Source organism: Simochromis diagramma, unplaced genomic scaffold, assembly GCF_900408965.1.
Source record: "Simochromis diagramma unplaced genomic scaffold, fSimDia1.1 OVJJ01000348.1, whole genome shotgun sequence".
Classification (NCBI taxonomy): Eukaryota; Metazoa; Chordata; class Actinopteri; order Cichliformes; family Cichlidae; genus Simochromis; species Simochromis diagramma.
The window spans coordinates 1,341,795-1,363,636 of NW_024386755.1; the positions used below are offsets into that span (position 1 = coordinate 1,341,795).

Consider the following 21,842-nt stretch of genomic DNA (forward strand, 5'->3'; position numbering starts at 1 on the left):
AGCAGTTTTAAAAGTTCCTAGGCTTGTGGAGAATCTGATGTGAGGAGGTAAACTGTTCCACAGTCTGGGTGCAGCCACAGCAAAAGCCCTCTCTCCCCTAGTCTTTAATCTGTACCTGGGAACATCTAAAAGCATCAGGTCTGCTGACCTCAAAGATCTCCTGGGGCGGTAAATGCTAAGAAGCTCTGCCAGGTAAGGAGGTGCAGTACCGTTAAGAACCTTAAAAACCAACAGTAAAATTTTAAAATCAATCCTAAAAGCAACTGGGAGCCAGTGGAGAGAGCAGAGGACCGGAGTGATGTGGTCTCTCTTTTTGGAACCGGTCAGCATGCGAGCAGCAGCGTTCTGCACCAGTTGGAGGCGATGCAGACAGGAACGATCTGGACAGGAGAAGCAGCTGAAGACCGTCAAGACAGCAACGGGATGCGGTAGGTTTCACAGCAACTAAAGTTTTAAAGTAAAATGCTTACGTATAGCACCTTTGAAGTCAAAAAATATACTACTACTAAACATATAAAAGAATTTTAAAAACATAAAATGTGTCATCAAAAATATCTTTGCAAATATGATTACCTAAACATTCATCTGCAAGAGCCTAGACGCACAGGATTTTTCCTTTATGTGACACATGTGATTTCTGAGCGGGCAGACTTGGATTTGCTAGTGAAAATACGAGTGGACTCATGCAAACATAATTTTGTTCTTGAGAATTTTCAGAGCTACTGGAGCTGAAAACAAGCAGTCGATTGATCTGTCGACAAAGGCAGAGCATAGCAGAAATGTCAGTGATCCACTGGCTGCTGCTTCTTTCAAAACGTCTTCTGTAACAGTAAGGAAACTCTTTTTGTCAATACAAAAAACCTACACCACACACACGTATATACATTCTTGTGCGTGTATATACATACAAATATATACACACACGCATGTACACTACCAGTCAAAAGTTTGGACACACCTTCTCATTTAATGGTTTTTCTTTATTTTCACAACTATTTACATTGTAGATTCTCATTGAAGGCATCAAAACTATGAATGAACAAATATGGAATTATGTAGTCAACAAAAAAAGTGTGAAATAACTCAAAATATGTTTAATATTTTAGATTCGCCCTTTGCTTTAATTACTGCTTTGCACACTCCTGGCATTCTCCCGATAAGCTTCATAAGGTGGTTACCTGAAATGGTTTTCCAACAGTCTTGAAGGATTTCTCAGTGATGCTGACCAATTGTTGGCCCTTTTCCCTTCACTCTGTAGTCCATCTCATCCCAAACCATCTCAGTTGGGTTTAGAGTTAGGTGTGTGTGGGGGCCAGGCCATCTGGTGGAGCTCTCTATCACTCACCTTCTTGGTCAAATAATCCTGGAGGTGTGTTTGGTGTCCAACTAATCGCAAACCCAATGGGATGGCATGTCGCTGCGGGATGCTGTGGTAGCCATGCTGGTTCAGTGTGCCTTCAGTTTTGAATAATTCCCCAGCAGTGTCACCAGCAAAGCACCTTCACACCACCTCCTGCATGCTTCATGGTGGGAACCATGCATGTAAAGATTGTCTGTTCACGTTTTCTGAGTCGGGCTCTATTCCAAAGTGTTGATAACTCTGAGTGTCTGAGGCTGGTGACTCGGATGAATTTATCCTCAGCAGCAGAGGTGACTCTTGGTCTTTCTTTTTCTGTAGTGGTCACTAATGTGAGCCTGTTTCGTCATAGCGCTTGATGGCTTTTACGACTGCACTTGGGGACACATTCAAAGTTTTAGCAATTTTCCAGACTGACTGACCTTCAGTTATAAAAGTAATGATGGACTGTTGTTTATCTTTACTTAGCTGATTGGTTCTTGCCACAATATGAATTCTAACAGTTGTCAAACAGGGCTGTCAGCTGTGTACCAGCCTGGCTGCTGCACAACACAAAGGCAAGAAATTCCACAAATGAAAGCTGTGAAGTGAAAACCATTTCATGTGACTACATCATGAAGTTCACTGACAGAAGGCCAAAGGTTTGCAGCACTGTCAACAAAGGATGGCTACTTTGAGGAATCTAAAATATGAGACATATTTAGAGTTATTTATCCATTTTTTCTTTGTTACATTATTCCATATATCTTGATTCATATAGTTAATATTTTCAGTATGTATCTACAATGTAGAAAGTAGTAAAAATAAAGAAAAAAAAACATTAAATGAGAAGATATGTCCAAACTGGTAGTGTGTATATTATATATTCATGTCATGATGCATACTCAACCAGGTAAGTAAATCCCAAAATGCTGATTCTGTTCATCTGGACGTGGCGTTTTCAGTGGGAGAAATGTTTCGTCACTCATCCTGACTACTTCAGTCTCAACTGACTGCAGGTTTCCCCAACCTTATAAACAGTACATGTGCACAATAACTGAAACCTTCCCACTGAATGAACAATGGGCTGTGAGGTCAGTTCCTTGATCATTATTATGCAAACTGGCATGACCGTTGATCAACAACCACTGATACTGTACCCTTAGGCCCCCTCCTCAATTCAGAGATGGTCTTTCCCTTTTCACATAAATGGCCTCCTTGACTCCGCGCTCAAACCAGCGTTTCTCCCTGTCCAGGATGTGTACATCCTCACCATTGAAAGAGTGTCCACTGGCCTCTAGGTGTAAACAGACTGCAGAGTCCTGGCTCTTCTGTGTTGTGCCATCCACTTTGCCAAAGGTTGTTTGGTTTCTTTGAGGTGGACCAATTTTTGGCACAACATGTATAGATATAATCTCTCTATATAGATATCTCTATATCTATGTCTGGATATATCCTGTGACTTTTCATGTGATTAAAGCATCTCGGCCTGCTGTGTTCTTGCTCGTTTAAAGAATCACAGTAAAAACTACTGCAGCCCACGAGTTGCTTTTACTTTATTAATTCTGTGTCCTGTGGACAGGTTTGTGGGGGTGGGGAGCTTGGATAGCGGTCCATCTTTTTGATAACAGACACTTTTTTAAAAAAAAAACAAAAAACCTCTGAAGCTTAAATTACCAGCAAAATGCTTAGTGTTTGCAGGGTAGTTTAAAGATATGAAACATGCTGAAAAGAATCTTTAACATTCAATCCTAAAACTACAAAAAAAAAAAAAGGTGATAAAAAGCAGGACGGATAACGCATCTTTCATGTCGGCACTGAACATATACTGGACATAAATGTAGCAGCAGTCCAATTCTTATCATCTGCGGCCATGCAAATCCTCAAGTAGGTCAAAGAAACATCCTTTGCTTTGAGGAATTTAGGCGTGTGAAGATCTCCGTGTGTGATCTAGAGGAGTGAAATAAATGTTAGCTTTTACATAACTTACCAAGCAAAGCAGACAGGATTTTTTCCCCCCCTCCATAAATTATGGATCTCTGCCTGTCTCTGTATCAGAGACATCCGACCTCCAACCAACCATCTCCTCAGCTGCTCTCCATACATGCATATGTATAACACAAGCACAGAAAAGGGAGGCAGCAGGGCTTGCGGTTTCAGCGAAGGGAAAAGGATGCTCGGCACTTCCTTTGTCAGAAATGCTTCTCTTGGCCTGAAAGTCATTTTCCCTTCCAGATAAAAGCTCGGTGATGGAAGGTGTGCTTCTGAGCAAAGCAAACGGTGATGTGAGGATTTTTTAAAAAGAACGAAAGAAAAAAAGAAGTATATCGCCTGAGCAGAGCGGTCGAAAAAGAAGATAGGAGGAAAAGGCAGGATGTGATGGTGGAAGCAGAGGCAGAGGAGGCGAGATGAAGAGATGATGAGATGAAGTAAAGCCTCGCTGTCAGGCAGCGGCTGAATATGGATCTGGATGAGAAGAGTCACTCCCAACCTGATCAAACAAGTCATCAGCTTTAACTTTCAGCTTGTTCCAATAATGCTTTAAATGCTTGGCTCCTGCATTATTGAACAGCACTATATGCTACAGCAGGAGAATCGATTGCAGGCAGAAGCTCACGGCTGATCTCGTCTCTGCAGTGACTCACGTTTTAATGCTCACCCTTGTGTTGGCAGAGAGCTTAATGAGCACATTCTTGATAGCCAGGTATTATTAAAGGCTAACTCGACACATTCGTGTCATTACTAAAGCTTTAAATGTTCTCATCCAACAGCTGTCTCGCTGGACATTTCCCTCTCACTGAGGTAGAGATGCCTCTTGTTGCGATTATGATATTATCAGCACAGGCTGCTTTCTGCTGCACAACATTAATGGATTTTCTGTTGGCAGTGCCAGGAAAAGAAGCACAGAGCTGAACTTTGATCACACGAGCAGCTTTGTTCTGGTGTTCAAAGGCTGTCCCGGCACGGGGAAATCCAGTTCATAGATGCACCTCATCTCGACTCGACACCAAAACCAGCATCAGGGGGGCTTTGACAGCAGCAAAGGACTTTGTATCACTGCAGACCTTTGGAGTAACTACACTGATTTCAATGCTGTGTGATGTCACTGGTTTTATTGCCAATACACACTTTTAAATGACCAGAATTCACAGCCGCTTGTGTATGACTTCACAAAGAGCCAATTAAAGCAGACTTGTCATTTAATGCCACACCAATGACTGTGACCGATGAAAGGAAACTAGGCTACATGCATAAAATCTATGGGGGTAGATGTGGTTAGCAACATACTATACAAATATTATACAGTAAATATACGTTCAATGTCAGCCTGTGAATTTACAATTATGGATCTCTGAGAATGAGAAGCGAACACTATATTGTGTCCTAACACAAGTTTGGCTGGAGCCAGGTGTTGAAGGTCAAAGTTTACTGGTAACGACTGAACCATGTACTGTTAGAAAGAGCAGATGCTCGAGTTTCACGTATTTGCTGATAGGTATAACAACAGGGCATAACAATAGCAGTGGCTGCTGTGATTTAAGACATGCTCGGGATGTATGGGATGAGTTTGGCCATCATATGGACATATGCTGTGCATCTTGGGGGGGGGGGGGGGGGGGGGGGATGCTGAGCACTTGTGAACATTGTAAGCTTTTCATGTAAAAAATTTTTTATTCATTTTACACACTAAGTTAGAGTGCGTAAAATCAATGTTTCATATAAGGTAATTGAAGCGGATGATGGATGTAATAACATAAGTTATCACTTGCATCATTTTTGTAATATATCAGAAAATCCATCCATGCATCATCTTCTGCTTGTTCAGTTCAGTTCTTGGACAATCAGACCTATTTACACAGCTGTGTTGAGTACATAAACAGTGGAAGAAATAACACTGATCCATACAGATTTGAGAAAACTTCAAAGAAATATAAAATGGTTAAAATCAGTATTACAAATTGCTAATACAAATTTCAAAGATCTTTCTTGAAGGATGACAAAAGAAGCCGTTTTGTGGACAGTCGTCTTCATTTTTAGCAGCCGTCTGCTTTGACTGGCGATCTAACCATACAGCATGTAACAGCTGATGGATGTTTATCAGGATGGATAAGTGAAGTCTCTCACGTGGAGCCCTTCAGCTCCTCCACCCTAAAAATCTCTTTGACACCGTCACCAAGAGGAGCTAAAAAGCAAAGATGCATGTAAAGGAAGCAAAGAGCCATATTGGTATGAGTAACACCCACAGACAGCTTTCACACATCCACATCCCAGGAAATAAATAAATAAATAATTGAAGGAATCATTCAGGGATCAGGGATTTTTTGTGTGTGTGGTTTAAAGCGGGTACTAATACATCCAGAAATAACTTCCTACTGTAGGTATTATGTTGATTACATGTGCTCACTAAAGTGCACAGCTTAGGTGTATAATGTTTTTAATCCATTCCCTCCAGTTGGTTTCAGCTTCTGGTTCAACTTTAAATTTAAAACAATCTGGGAGAGAAAAAACAAAAAGCCCATTTCGGTTAGCAAATGTAACGTGACAAAGCAGACCACTGTGACCAAACAGCTGCTCAGTGTTGCAGTTTAGCACATCAGTGTTCTAAACATTGGTTTAGCTCACTGGATCAAGTGGGTGAAGCATGTGCTACAGCAGGAGCCTGGGTTTAATTTTGCCCCAAGCTTGTTTCCTCAACGCGTCACCCCCTCACCCCGTATGTCCCTTCTTTCTCATAAAAATAAAAAATACTGGCAGCGATTAGTGCTACCCCTCAGACACACATGGTTTCAATTTCAAAATCTTATGTGGTCTGGTGCTTAACTTATTGCATTTGCAAGTTTTTCAGAAAACTTACTGACCTTGAGGCAAGATCAGTCGTATTCAAACTCATCCAAGATTTTTAGCAAATGCTCCTATTGTCACCTCGTTCTCAAGTTAAAGCATTCACAAACCTGGGTCCATCACGCCTACCCACCGGGGTGACGACAATCCCCCATCAGGCTTTTACAGCTGAGGGGGAAAAAGGCCAAAAATAAATCTTTAATGTCAGAGAACAGAGCCAGGCAGTGTTAATTCATCTCAGTTTATTCTTATTCACATTTAAAACATTTTCATGGCAGCACATTCTTCCAACCATACAGGCGAGACATCCTGTCCTGCAGAAAAACAAAATCCCATAAAATTCATTTTTTTAAAAAGAAAAAAGTCCAAGGGTACGTCAGTGATTAAAAACAAAACAAAAAACATCATAAGTCATATGGAGGATAAGCAGCATTTAAAATTTTGGGGGGAAAGAAGCGTTTCCTGATAAATGTGTGTTTGTGTGTTGTAGCAGAGCAGGCCCCCGCTTCACCTTTGGATCAATCCCTATCAGTGTTAGAGGAGCTAGAGAGCCGACCAACGGCGTGTCTGCGGTCCTTTCAGTTCACTAAGCCTGACGGGGGCTTAAAAATCACATTGGAGCGAGGGGTGGAGAGATACTGAACAAAAGAGAGAGAGTACGGCTGGCAGCAGAGAGAAGGACGATTTAAAAATCTGAAACCAGAGCGGGGTTGTTTTCTAGCCTGCGTGTATTACTGCCTGCTTGTCAGCGAGTCGTCTTCTTGCTACAGACCGGGCTCACATTGTTTCTATACACAGGCTGCCTATACGTGATCCATGTGTGCCGTGTACACAGCAGCAGAAATAGAACTGCGTGTGGCTTTGCAGGGATTGTCGAGTCTCCACAGAGCCTGCTGTGTTGTTGGGAATATAAATATAAATACCAATATGTTCCCGAGGAAGCCTCCACAGAGTCTGTGCACAGCAGATGTCTGGGTAAACTGTTACCCGAAAACCACAGCATTTCTATCTGAGGACATGTGGTTAGACTCGACATAGGAAAATGGATTGACACGTTCTCTTTTAATCTCTCGCTCCCTTCATTTCATTCATCAGCTCCTATAGTCATCTGTCAGAAGATGGAAACAAGTCAAAAAAAAAAAAAAAAAAGCATAAAACCAGAAGATAAAAACACCCAAATGGAAAACCCCCAAACTTGTGTAAACAAAACCCTTTGCGGTGGCATCTTAACCACCTGTTCAATGTCATCGCCTGCATCCTCAGCAGATGTCTGATGTTCAGTCCAGAGGCTGGTTACCATAAGAACAAATGGGCCTCAGTTTCTTGCTGTGTGCGTTTAATGTGTATGTGCCGTCACTGGTACTGGAGGTAGTTCTTTAGTGTCTGCGGCAAGGGGAGTGTGTCAATGTGATGGATGCGCTCTCTACCCAGAGCCAGTCGAGCTACTCGTCTGCACAGGTCCATGAGGGGGAGGGGCTCCGCTGTTAGAGATAGAAGAGAGCACAGACACGGGTTAGAGTCCAAACGGGCCAAGGAACAACTTCAAAATGCTCCAGGTATAGATGACAAATCATGTCCAGAGTCATTTTAGTCACAGTTTACATTAATTTTTAAGTTTGGGCAATATTTCCTGTGAGGCAGGAAAGCATAAACATGTAGACACATTTCATATCAAGGACAGTAAGACACTTTGCAAAACAAAACCGTAGGTCATGGTAGTAATAAACTACAAACTTTTACACCAACTAGATTTAGGACACTTAATTGACAAAAACTGAAATAGTTGGATGCTTTCAAAGTGACTAAATGACCTTTCAGTCAGAACTAAAACACTGCTGTCAAAATTAACAGCGCCTGCAATAAGAGAAAGAAAAGCCCAGCAATCAGACGACCCAACGAGCAAGCAAGCAATTTGGAACAGCGGGAAGGAAGAAGCAGGCGCAGGGAGGAGCATTTGCCACTAATGGCTGGCTTTTTTGCATTTTGAACCATGCAAAACTACTCTGGTCAAACCCAAGAATAACAAGCAGGGAGCTAGGAGTGAGCATAGGTCGTCCCTTTCAAGCCTCATTAACCATTGTAAACCAGAGGGAGCAAACCCAGTGATACATGTTAACATTTGTTTCATCGTTTTGTGTCATTATAGAGCAACTGCTGCTGCAGTTAACAGACACTCAGTGACGGGTTGTCAAGTAAACACCAGGAGCTGACATTCTGTGCAGAGTGTAAAATGCTTTGTTTGATTAGGACTTTGTTAAATTATTACTGCAAAACACAAGAACACGAGGAATTTCTTTTTTAACAGACTGATTGCACACAAAGAAAAAGGTTTATGAGTGTGATCATAAGGCAGATGCGACCTTGTGACCTTGCATGAATGCAACTCTGTTGTTCTGAAGTGTAAAACATCAGTCAAACTAATGTTACAGCACTCAAAATGTAATAGCCTTTTTTGGGGTGGGGGCAATCTCACGACTACTTTAATTATGTTGCATCTTCATACATGCAAATGGAAAGAGAAGCAGCTGTTAACAACATTTAAATATATACACTTGTCATCACTTCCAACAGAGTGTGCCCAGCAGAGCACGCCAACTTCCCTCCCACCAGTTTTAGAGGCAACTGATGTCTGTGCATGTCACACAGACAAGCCTCTTAAACTGCTACCCCTGTACGGATGTCAAGCTGCTCCACCTGGAAGCACCATCTGGTGAAGCAGAATTCCTGCTGCTTGGAGTCCACTTAAACACTGTGTGAAGGACATGAGGAGAGACGTTTACACCTGCATAAAAACCCAGTCACACACACACACACACACACACACACACACACACACACACACACACACACCCTCTAGTTGACGGGGGTAAATATCGAAGAAAGACACTTCCGTGAGCCAACCTGACCTGCAGGGTCCACTTCAGTTACACACAATCACAACACGACAATTACTCACACACAAACACAGTTGATACTAGATTTTCTTCCCAAAGTAGATGTTTTCAGTAACCACATCCATCAGCACGAATGCTATTTCCATCTGTTCAGTCAGCTAGCTGAAACAATCTAAGGAGGGCCACAGCACACACTTACAGTCTCCATCATCTGCCATAACATTACATGGCCCATATGATCATGTACAGCAGCGGTCCCCAACCCCCGGGCCTCGGACCGGTATCGGTCCGTGACTCGTTTGGTACCGGGCCGCGAGAGTTGAGGCTCAGGTGTGAAATGTACAGTTTTCAGGGTTTTTAATCAGTTTTCAGCATTATTTTGTTATCGTTTACTCTGTTTTCCTTGGTCTTTTCACTTGTGTTATGAATAAAAAAAAAAAAAATTTCGGTACCGGTACTAGTTTTATTTTGTTGTATTTATCCGCGACACCTTAAAGGCCGGTCTATGAAAATATTGTCGGGCATAAACCGGTCCGTGGCGCAAAAAAGGTTGGGAGACCGCTGATATACAGTATGATCAGCGAAAACGTACCAATGATGGGATGCAGTTCTCTTTTATGTAACAAAGTTTTCGCTTTTCCTCGTGTCCCGGGCAACCGTGACAGCATGATCACAGCTGTCAAATATTAAGCTTGTTTATTAAAAAAAAAAAGAAAAGAAAAAAAAAAGATAACATTGAGAACATCTGCCAGTGACAGGTTCTTAAGAATTAAGATGGGAATCTACACGAAACACTAAAAACAGACTGGATCAACCCAGCCGTTGATTCAGCAAAGACAGTAAAGTGGTGCAGTTTTATGTCTATGAAACTATGATCAATCCCAAATGTGCAAAGCTGACTGATTATGACACTTAGGGTGGGTGTAATATAATGGGGCCAGTTCCCGTACTTATGAAGTCATAATTTTTTTCAAGCCTTTTTGAGCCCTAAACTAAAAATCAAAATTTCAAACCACTCATATGTACTTCACGGTCCTGTTACTCAAAATATCCACAGTATGAAAATGAAATAAATTCTGAGAGTTGGAACTCGTTCCAGATTTGACTGCTTTTAGATGGAACAACGTCAGACTGACTGTTTCCAGAACCTGCTTACAGTCTGAAGCAATGAAAATACATTTTAAACATCCACAGAAAAGCAACAAGGGCTATGACTGACCGAGCCCTTACTCTCTACAGTTAACAGTATGAAGCATTACCACAAACCGAAACCCTCTGCCAAACTCCTATGATGTCAGACTAGTCCTCATGTATGCACAAGTGTTCATGGAAATGAAGCACATGGAGCTCATCAAGAGACCTCGGGCATTCCTCTGGGCATGAACTGCTGCCACTGTGGCTTCATGACCGCTGAATGGCAATCACAGCTGAAAGGCAGCAGGAGCTGGTGAGGCTGGACAAGCACACATCAATACTAATTAAAAGCCGCCTTCATCATTTTATGTCTTTGTTACAATCAAAGCTGATGGGCTTTCCGTCCTCATGCTTGTCATGTTATTTGTAAATCATGGCGAACATCCCACCAAATCTCTCTGCTGTGGTTTTGCTAAGTGACGTTTTGAAAGCACAGTGAGGGGAAGTGATGAAATCCAGCAGCTGAACAGGCATAAAGAAATCGAGTAGAGCTGTCTGGATTTATGTGAGTGTCGCATGCTTAATGAGAAGTCTTTGTTAAGGGTTCTTTGTGGACATGTGGCAGTGTGGATTTATTTGTAGCCACATCAACAAGCCCATATCACAAAGACGAGTTGAATGAACTCCGACTTAATATAGACAATGTGCAGTGATGTGTGCAATGAGACTGTACAGCCGATAATCCTTCACAGCAGCAAGTGAAATACTTGGCAGGCCAATTGCATCCCTCCAACATCTTATTAGCCTCTCTCTGCAAAGGCAAGTCCATTCTTTAGCGCAGCAGCTTAGCAGATTAGAACTTAAGTCTTTGCAATATAAACCGATGGTACAACATCATCTCCATTCAGCCTGCAGCTTGTGACGGGCTGAACTTTGCTCTCGAGAACAAGGAACGTGCTCTTGGTGCACGTGGAGCCTGTGCATACGCATGTTCCCTTGACAGCAATCAATCAGCCTACTAGCAGTAGCCTTAGCATATGGATAGTTTCCATAGTAACCAGCTCCTTGCACCCCCACTATGTGATGTCACTGTACCGGTAAAGACTCAGATGCAAATGTGCTCTGTGCAGTCCACTGTCTGCATCTGACTGCAGCCTGTTAAAATTGAGCCAAATTCAGTTGTTTCAGCTCAGATGGAAATGACTGTATTAAAAAGTAGCTTAATAACAGCAGATCCCCCAATAAAGACACAGCTGCACACCCCAATTTACAGCTACAATACCACTGCTCTAATTGGACTTCTAGGTTATAGAAGTAGGTTCTATAAAGGGTTGTTCACATTTTCACAAGTGTACTGACACTTAGTTTTAAGCTGATTTTTTATTTTTTAAACAAATGGAAAATTCTGAAGGACGTCTGTCATACTGACAATATTGGCAATGGATCTACTGCCGCATTGAATAATTCACAGTACAGTACAATTAGAACATTCTCCTTGGGACTTGGGGGGGAATAAAGAAACCGGTGGTTCCTCCAGTGCTTTGTGGAATTTTCTCACATTACTCCCTATTGCAGTGGTTAACGCAATCACTTGGCAAGCGAAAGGTCACTGGTTTCAAAGGTCACAGTCCAGAAGGGCATCTGGCCAATTCTGAACATTGCAGAGGTACATGCTGTGGAAAAACGGGGTTTTGACTGCATGTGGTTGCAGACCTGGTCCTGACATTGCTTTGCATTCACTGGAAAAAGCCTCAATAATATTGATCATGTTCCTGCAGCATTAATATAAAAAGGATGAATAACGATAGGATCGTTAAATGAGGTGAAAAATGTCAGTGACTATAAGATGTCATACAGTGTCCATGTACATGAGTCTATGGTGTTCCCAAGTATACGATGTGTAAACCAGCAGCTTTGTGTTAATGACAGATTTTTTTGCATGTTACTCAAATCAACATAGATGTCATGAATCACTGTGCAGCAACAGCTTCAACCATGCATTTTGTATTTGTGGGTTCTCTTACATGCACACAGCACACACTCTGATACAGTGCAATTACAATTAATGTGAGTATTTGATTATTTGGATAAACTAGTGGAGCATTGTTCTAATGGAGTTTTTTCACCTATATTGTTAAGGTGCTGGAATATCTATGACCCCTGCAGAGCGCTTCTTCCACACTGCGCTGCAGAAGTAGTGCACAGTGCAAGGGGGAGTGAGTGCTTTGAGACCTTTGTTCAGAGAACCTTTGATTACTTCTGATCACTTGTGTTTAAAAAAAAATAAATATAAAAAATACACATACAACATTACACAACACATTTATGTCTCCCCCTGTTACACAGATGAGATCACCATGGCTGAAATAACCAGACAGGTGTTTGTAACAGGGGAATGCATATAAAAAAAAAATTAAAATATTCCTTTGCAACAACATTTCTTGATGTATTTGATTACACTCAAGCAACCACCCAGCTGCAGTCCAATTAGTTCATATTTTTCTGCTCTGTAGCCACACTGACTACAGTTTTTGCGTGACTTAGCTGTAATTGCAGCAAGAAGAGTCCATCTGCTTCTTGCACATTTGAAATAGGTTTAAAATTTATATATTTTTAACGACTTATAATTACATTAAGAATTTCTTTATGAGCCTGTCAGTCAAAATGACAGAAAGTCTAAAATCTGCTCAGATTGGGCCTCTGTGTGGGTGCGTGTGTGCATGTCCATGTGCATTTGTCATAAGAGTGTGCATCATGTCAGCATTAGGTTTATATGCTTATGAATATTGATGTGAATTATGAATGCTATAAGTGGTTCCTTAATGTCTTTTTGTACTCCTATAGAGGTCAGCATGTTTAATGCACATTTATCTCAGCCCACACCTACAACCGTTGTTTTCAGAGGTACTACATGTGCATGCATCAGCAAGGAGAGCTGAGCAAAAAGAGAAGAAGAAAAAAAAAAAACTTCATTATTTAGAGTGCAATGATGTCATTACACGTGAAAAACCATTATTTGCAGTATTTCACCCATTACTCTCTGACAGTGCTCTCCTGAGGGATGTGGGGTTTCTACAAACTTGCTGGAAGCCAGTCACTGCCGGCACAAGCTGGTCTCCATGGTAAGGGTTGCCTGGGGTGACAAGTGGTCCTGTCAGACACTGATGATGAGCACTAACAGAAGGTAGGCACTGTCCATCAGCTGATAGACTCGACTAACACTGACAAGTGATTCGAGTTTGGATTACAAAACTGCTTCTGTTCAAATCTGCATATGTTCAATCTCAGTTGAATCAGTCTCAGATTCGACTTCACACCACATCCAGCTGTGACTATGTTCAGACTGTTGGGATATTGGAGCTCATTTTAGAATATCACTGATGAGCAACAATACAATTTAACACAATTACATTTTTTTTTTTTTTTTTTTTTTTTTTTTTTTTAATTCTCAAGTGCTACTGTACACGCTTTAAAACTTGTGTACCCATTTCCATTTCATCAGTGTACATAGTGATGTTAAAAATATAGTGACATATTTGGACAATATTGCTTATATACAGTCTTACGCTGTGTTACATAAACCATCTGTTCAGGTTGTGCGCTTCTGTTAAGTATAGGTAACAGTTTTTATAAGGGATTTTTGGTTTCCATAGCACAATAACTAATTAAAGCTTCACCAAACAAATAACAACTAAAGAATCAATAAAGAGGTGAACTAAAGTGTGAGAATCTCATAACCTCACTTTCCAGAGAATGAACCACTGGATATGCCCACTGTCTTCATGCAGTTGAGGAAATCATTATTCCTTACAGCAGAAATAATCAGAATCTGCTGCAGTTTTCAGTAAAGTTTAACTGTTTCGAAATATTATCCAAGACACTGATTTGCATTTTATTTCAATCTATTCTAATAAAATGTGCTTCAGGCACTTCATATATTGTTTCCAAAGAAAACACTGACGCACCGCATTATTGCCATTCAACCCAAAACTGGTTCAGCACCATGCATGTCATCTGACATGCAAACTGACTGTTAGAGTAGGTTTAGCAAAGAATCTTTATCATCCTTTGGAGGCATTTAAGTCAGCTTAAAAGTGGAGCTCTTTGCCAATTCTTTATCTTTCCTCCTGCTTCCAGTCTGCCGTGCGAGTGTCCATGAGTGCGCTCTCCCTTTCACCTACCGCACTCATGACTTATTTGGAATAGCCAGAGACTCAACTGACAGATTTACGGCACACTAAAGGGGAGATGGAGTATGAAAACACGTGGATAAGGACGACTGAGCACCTGATGCACTAGGTGGACAGAAGAGGCCCGCAGGCTGGCAGGCACCCACACCCACCTAACACTTAAACAAGAACAAAGCGTAGGAAGGGGAGGTGAGCTCAGAGTTGGCAGCACGTCAGTTTGTCTGGCCTCACTCAGGTGTGACGGCTTGTGGGTAACTGTTGATGGTTCCCTTTACTTTCACATGTGCAGCCCACTAATTTTAAGTGCATAGACATCAGCTCACCATAATAGACGACCTAGTTATGTCTTACTTAGAAATTGGGGCTTAGGTAGGTCCATCTTTCTGGCATGTGTTCCAATTTAGTGATCCTTGAATTCCACCCACTTTTCCCTGCCTTCCTTCAATATGACAAATGTACTGAGGTAACAGGCTCCTAGCCATGCTTATCCAATACATTAGCATAAAACTGGTGAGGTTGTCAGACCTACTTTTAAAATGATGGGTGCATGTGTCTATATAAATAGCCCTTAAGGTGCTTAAGCAGCTTTGTTCCCAAAATGAGGGGAAAAGGGAGCCAGAGAGATGTCTTGGAATGGACAGAACAAGACGACCTGTGTGGGCGATGAAGGAAACTGGTTTAAAAAACAAAACAAAACAAAACAAAACAAAAAAAAACCCCAAAGGGATTTTACTCTATACGCAATTGGCAATGCAGCTGTCTAAATTGAATGGTCCACTCAGAATGCTAAACTAATCAGATATCATTAGTGGAAGAATTTTGTATTGGCTTCTCGCTTCCTTTTACATTGCATCGGCAAACAAACGAGTTCCGCGCAATCAACTGCCATGAATTTAGTCTGTGCTCAAGAAATGGAGGCTAACAATAGAATTACTACACAGACCACTAAAATAAGTGATAGCTAACAGCACATGCAACATTATAGGCAAACAAACAACCAATCTTAAATGGGCTTAGTATAAATGTGTTTAGCTCCAGTGGTCATTCCATACCAGTTCTGCCTGGGAAGCTTTCTAATAAGTCTTAGGAACGCCTTAGTGTGACAGCTCCTTAGTAGTGAAGCTAAATATTACCAAGATGGGATCTGCCATGTTAATATTATGACATCTCTGGTGTACGGTGAAAGGCAGCTATAATGCGTCATCCATCTTTACATGCAGTCTTGCAAGAGAGACCCAACTGTTTACCCACTACCTCAGTCAAATCTCTAATTGCTGTCAATCATAACCAAATGCATGTAGCAGCAGTTTGAAAGCTCTGTGGTACATAATATAGGATAGAACACCAGTTGAAAAAGGGTGTCATTGAGACCAAGGCACCCACAAGAGCAGCACTCAGCCAGTCATCAGTGCTGATCACAAGTCCTAAACTGATGTCCTCTTTACTTCAAAGGGTATTTCATTTAAATGCTTAATTTACACCAAAATGGGCAGATAGAATTACCAGGATCACTTTAGCCAGAAAACATGTCTGACTGTTACATCTATTCGATACTAGAAGTGGGACATTTTGATCAACAACACCACATTCTGACTTAATAGCAAGCATAACAACACTTACTTTGGATTAAAAAAAAAAAAAAGACAAAAAAAAAAAAAAGCAACAACCCACACTTGGTAAGTGCTTGCAAGTCAGTGAATGAGCTCAACCTTAATTTATGCAAGGTCTAAGATTAAGTTACAGCTTGCATCTGTGCTGTGAACACTGCTAACAGTGCTGAACGCCAGACAGCAAGGAAGAAGAAACTATGGCTTTTACATAGGGCAATCCTTGACCAACAAACTAGTGAGCAAAGTGACTGATCAACAATTAACCACCCACCTTTGCACACAAAAGAAAAAGTCAGCTAACCCGTTTCCACAGCAACCTACCACTAGAGCAGGGCGATAGGACCAAAAATATTTATCACGATATACATTTGAAAATTTGCGATAACGATATAACTGACGATATAATTGACACTAGACAAAATACTTTACAACTCCACAACTTTATTAGTGCAAAAAAAAAAAAAAAAAAAAAAATCAACGTATTTTCACTTAAACAAGCAGCTGTTTTTTATGTGCATTAAAGTTATATAAGAATTTAACAGTGCAAATACAAATTCCTTGCTGACAGTTTAACCAAAAGGCATTTCCAGTGGAAATTGGCCGACATATCCTCAGCATAACCATGTATAATATCCACAAAACTTAAAGAGGTTATACACACACAATACGGTAATATTATGTTGAAGCACAGTACGTATCACTCCGCGAGGCTCCTGCCTACGTTAGCCTAATGCTCCGACAATCCATCAAGCGGTGCGGCTTCGTAGCTTAGCAAAGTCGTACTAAAACATTTGACAGATTTTCCAGCGCCGTGTACCACATAAAATCGCTTCGAGGTCAGTAAACACAACCAGAATTCATACATAAGACACACGGGACTATAAGGGGCACTGTCAATTTTCAGAAAAATCAAAGGATTGATTTTAAGTGTGCCGTATTTTGCAAAAAACATGGTAATAACGACGGCCCTGCTAGCATGCTCTACCAAAAATAGTGCTTTGTTGTGTACCTGACGGACGAAAGCCAAACCGGTTCCACACCACTGAAGTTGCAGCATTTTTACAAACCAATTCTGGTTCATCACTTTCATTCACCGGTCCGCTTTCACCCTTCTCATTCTCTGTCGCCGCCATGCTTTTTCCCGCCATGTGCGTATGAAAACAAAGGCACTGCGCATGCGCGTTTTACCCATATTCTATCGCAATATTTCATTTTCTTATCGTTGCCCAACATTATACTGGTATTACCGTGAATGGTACGATATGGCCCAGCCCTACCTACCACCACAACAAATGGGTGTGTAAATACTGGAATATAAAAAAAAAAAAAAAAAAAAAAAAGGGGGGGGGGGGGGGGGTACCAGTGTTGAAAGGAAGGGGGAGAAAGACGATGAAACAGGAGGGAGGTAATGAAACACAATGAGAATTGGAGGCAAACACAGTTGATTTACAACCAGGGGTGGACATGCATGTCAGCAGGATGTCTGAACCCCTTCTTCTTATGTGGTGTAAATTGCTGCCATTACACCGACTGTGGTATCATGAGGCCTGGTGTGGTTGATAGAAAGATCAGGCCAAAATCCAGTGACACCATGATAGCCAGTTACAGGTATAAAAGTGATTTAAAAAAGTAAAAAATAATAAATAATCAAAATAATAATAAATAAATAAACAAATAAATCCCGTCTCAGTAGGTGTGGCTTTCAACTGTATCTGGGACTCAAGGCCAAAGTTTGGCGTTGAGTGGAAGTCTGTGAGGATGAGAAAACTGCTTTAATGTGGGGTATTAAGGGACAATACAGACAGGAGAAGGGTAAAAGGATACTCATCTCTTTTCGCTTCCTGGGGAGTGAGATGAAGAACAAAGGAGTCCAAGTGGGGGTAGAACGAGGGGAAGAAAGGAATGAAAGAACTACATGACACATGAAAAACCAAGAAAGCGAACAATCAGTGAATCCTCTGTGAGACCCAGGAATAAGGGAGCACTGACATCTCCGAGCATACATATTGACGCTTCTATTCTTCTCTACATCAGAGAGATGTGCTTTGTGTCTAATATCATACACTGATCTCCCATGTGCAATCTGCCACAACACAGGCTCGTCTGAACATTTGAGACTTCCAAACTCAACAGACAAAAACACGATATACCAGGCAGACAAATGGGAGTACGATTGTGTCGATTCATGGATCATTAATCTATAATTTAAAATGTTTAGAAGCAAAATGAAAATGAAAACAAACTGTTTATTTTTGCAAAGACTAATGAAGCTCGTCAATAGAAAACAAACTATAAATGTTCTGAGAGTTAAACTAATGAGAATCACTAACAATTTACTTGCTAAAAGCACATCCATTCCTGACAGACCAGTGCAGACTGCTGTATAGTCACTTCCATGCTATACTGGCACACCTTTTAGCTACAACCTACATCTTATATGTGATTAGGTCTATGTTGCCCCAGAGAATTTACCCGAGTAGGTATTTTTGGAAACTCATCTTAGCATTTCATGTTTTTAACTTTTACATCCATCGCATAGATCACCATCATCACTGCTGAATGAGGAGTACCACCTGCAGGACGGCAGCTCCTGATACCGGTCCTTTATCTTTTCTAGTCACAAACGATGCTGTCATGATGCCAGAACTTCAAATAGTATCACCCACAAAAATAGGCAACACTCATGAAAAGACAGCACTGAATGAATATCTAATCCCACAGTAATTTTTACTGTTGATTAGAATAGTTTGTTTTTTTTGGACAGCCCTAGTCACAGAGTACCCGACAATCAAATGACCTCCAAAAGGCCTGAGCCTCGTGGTGTGGCTTTCACACTTTTAACCCCCCCCCCCAAAAAAAAAAGAAGACAAAACAAAACACATTGAGCTCTTATATGTGGGAAACTGTGTACACCATACAATCACATACCTACATCCTCTTATTAGACCTAACTGAGGGGCCAAGTGGACAATTGAGACAGCCGAGCTTATATCCTCAGGACATTCCACTGATCATCGCTGTGACCGAACTCTGAAATCACATTACATTAAAAGAATGATACCACTGGCTCAGTCGGCTGCTTAAATGTGTCGCCATATATTGACAATAAAAACAATTGACCAAATGTTCTGTAGGACAGACAAGAAATACCTCGACCTTCTAAAGTTCGGGGCTGTGTTGTACTCGCTTTTTGAAAACAGCAGTAAATGTTAACACTTCAAAGCAAGATTTCCTTTGGTCTGGGCCGGACGTTACAGTAGCTTCACGTTCAGCCGTGGATCCATACATTCAGAACAATCAATGAGATCCCTCTTTTTGATAGCATACAACTTTAAAGTGGATTCTCCGTTTCAACCATGTTACTAGCTGTCCAAGGGCTTATCACTGATATTAAAAAAAAAAAAAAAAAAAAGGACTAGCATACAGTGAGTTGTGAACTGAAACTAGTCAAAGAAAAGTGCCATGCCTAATCCTTACACAGACCACATTAGTATTTTAACATATTTTTCACACTAGCCAAATCCCACCTTCACACGAAGGTGGGAAAATGTTATCATATATACGCAACAAGTGTGATCGTCATGATGTAACGACAGATGTACTGTGGCATGTTTTGTTCACAGAGCCAACTTTAACCTTAAGTTTCTCACCATTCAAGGCTAGACGCTTAACTCAGAAGCACACTGGGAAATCCTCCAGAACTCCCCCTCAACTGTCTGCTGTCCACACATGGCTCACAGCCATGGACACGGCGTCCGTGCCACACTGTTGGCAACGCCCCCGGCCTGTTTTGGGCCTGCGCGCAACATGCAGGCAAGAGCTGGAGGGTTGACTGAGGGCTGTTACGCAATCTGAGCCGACTCCAGTCTCTGGGTTAGGGAATGATGACATTTAACAGAAAACACACAAAGCCAGCGCACGCACGCACGCACGCACGCACATTATGTTTAAGTTTGGGACAGCAGTGAAATGGACAAAGCTGGATGTTTGCCTTCTGCGTGTCTGAAAGTTGAAGTCTGTATGAAGGTGCCACAAATAAAGTATGAATAGTACGCTTTAGTACAGAGACATCTTTCAGCTGCTTCCTAGTGGTTAACAAAGCAGCAGTCCCTCCTATTGTGGGCTTTTTATAGATAGAAATGCACAATGAATTTCCAACTGCCTCAAACCATATATCCTGAGAGCCAACACATGTTATAAGCACTTGGAAATCATCCACACTATTACCACTGGTTAATCCTCCACATCACTCGTGTATTAAATATTAGATAAACATGCCTTTCCTAGAATTGCTCCCTCTTCCTCCTCTCCCAGTTTCGCTGGACTCCAAGATGTTACAGCACAAATCACACCCTGGGTCACTGAAGCCCTAATGAGCTGCTCTAAATAGAAGTCTTTCCTGATTTGCAGCCATAAACATTACATATCCACAGTGTGGAAAATTTGCCCAACACATCCAACTCTCCGCATTTCTGCAGCGATGCAAATGCAATCAGCAAAACTAAAGCGGGCTCTAGTCGACTCGGTAGAGAGCTACGAGTTATGTGCTTTTCACACTGTGAAAGTTATTACACTTCTATATATATATATATATGAAACTCAAATCTGTGTGTGCATGCTGACTACAAATTAAGTTCAAGTAGGTATCAACACAGTAGTCCACAGACAACCTAAAAAGCTGCATGAGCTCTAGTAAGAGAAGCCCATGCAAAACTTAAACAAGAATTAAGCAGAAAAGTCAAGACATTCAATTTGTGCCAGTCTCACTTTGGAAAGTGCTCCCCTAAATGCATGCTATGTAACATGTTTTGATAAATTATACAGTATTAAAGCTCAACACTGTCAGAAAACAAACAGCAGAAGGTAAAAGCAGATGCTGGAGATTACTGAAGACCGTAAAGCGAATGGAAAGAAATTATATCTTCCCTTCCTATGTCATTTCTGTTGCAACACTTTCTTCATCTCTCCATGTGTTCCCCTCACCCACCAATCAGTCACAGCAAGCAGTTGCTCCTCCCTAAGCCTAGTTCTGCTAGAGATGTCTTACTTTTAAAAGGGAGTTTTTTCTTCCCAGTTACTTAGTGCTTGCTCTGAGGGAATTTGCATTTAGATGACTGATTGTGAACTTGTTCTACATCCCAAACAAAAAAAAACAAAACAACTACTGATCTGAACAGTAGAGCATATGACCAAAAATATTTATCACGATATACATTTGAAAATTTGTGATAACGATATAACTGACGATATAATTGACACTAGACAATATACTTTACAACTCCACAACTTTATTAGTGCAAAAAAACAAAAACAAAAAAACAAAAACAATGTATTTTCACTTAAACAAGCAGCTGTTTTTTTTTTTTTTTTTTTTTTTTTTTTTTTTTTTATGTGCATTAAAGTTATATAAAAATTTAACAGTGCAAATACAAATTCCTTGCTGACAGTTTAACCAAAAAGCATTTCCAGTGGAAATTGGCCAACATATCCTCAGCATAACCATGTATAATATCCACAAAACTTAAAGAGGTTATACACACACACAATACGGTAATATTATGTTGAAGCACAGTACGTATCACTCCGCGAGGCTCCTGACTACGGTAGCCGTAATGCTCCGACAATCCATCAAGCGGTGCGGCTTCGTAGCTTAGCAAAGTCGTACTAAAACATTTGACAGATTTTCCAGCACCGTGTACCACATAAAATCGTTTTGAGGTCAGTAAACACAACCAGAATTCATACATAAGGCGCACGGGATTATAAGGGGCACTGTCGACTTTCAGAAAAATCAAAGGATTGATTTTAAGTGTGCCGTATTTTACCAAAAAAAAAA

General features: G+C 41.0%; 1 protein-coding gene across 5 annotated transcripts in view; it reads right to left on the reverse strand.

The window, feature by feature from the left end:
* Nucleotides 1-6,403: 6,403 nt before the first annotated feature.
* LOC120729265 (SPRY domain-containing SOCS box protein 4-like) overlaps nt 6,404-21,842 on the reverse strand; it is a 48,874-nt gene continuing 33,435 nt past the window's right edge. For all 5 annotated transcript variants that reach the window (XM_040024811.1, XM_040024794.1, XM_040024817.1 and 2 more), the window contains one exon: nt 6,404-7,659. In XM_040024811.1, the coding sequence (XP_039880745.1) occupies nt 7,532-7,659 (128 nt within the window). In that variant the 3' untranslated portion in view covers nt 6,404-7,531. The remainder of the gene's footprint in view (nt 7,660-21,842) is intronic.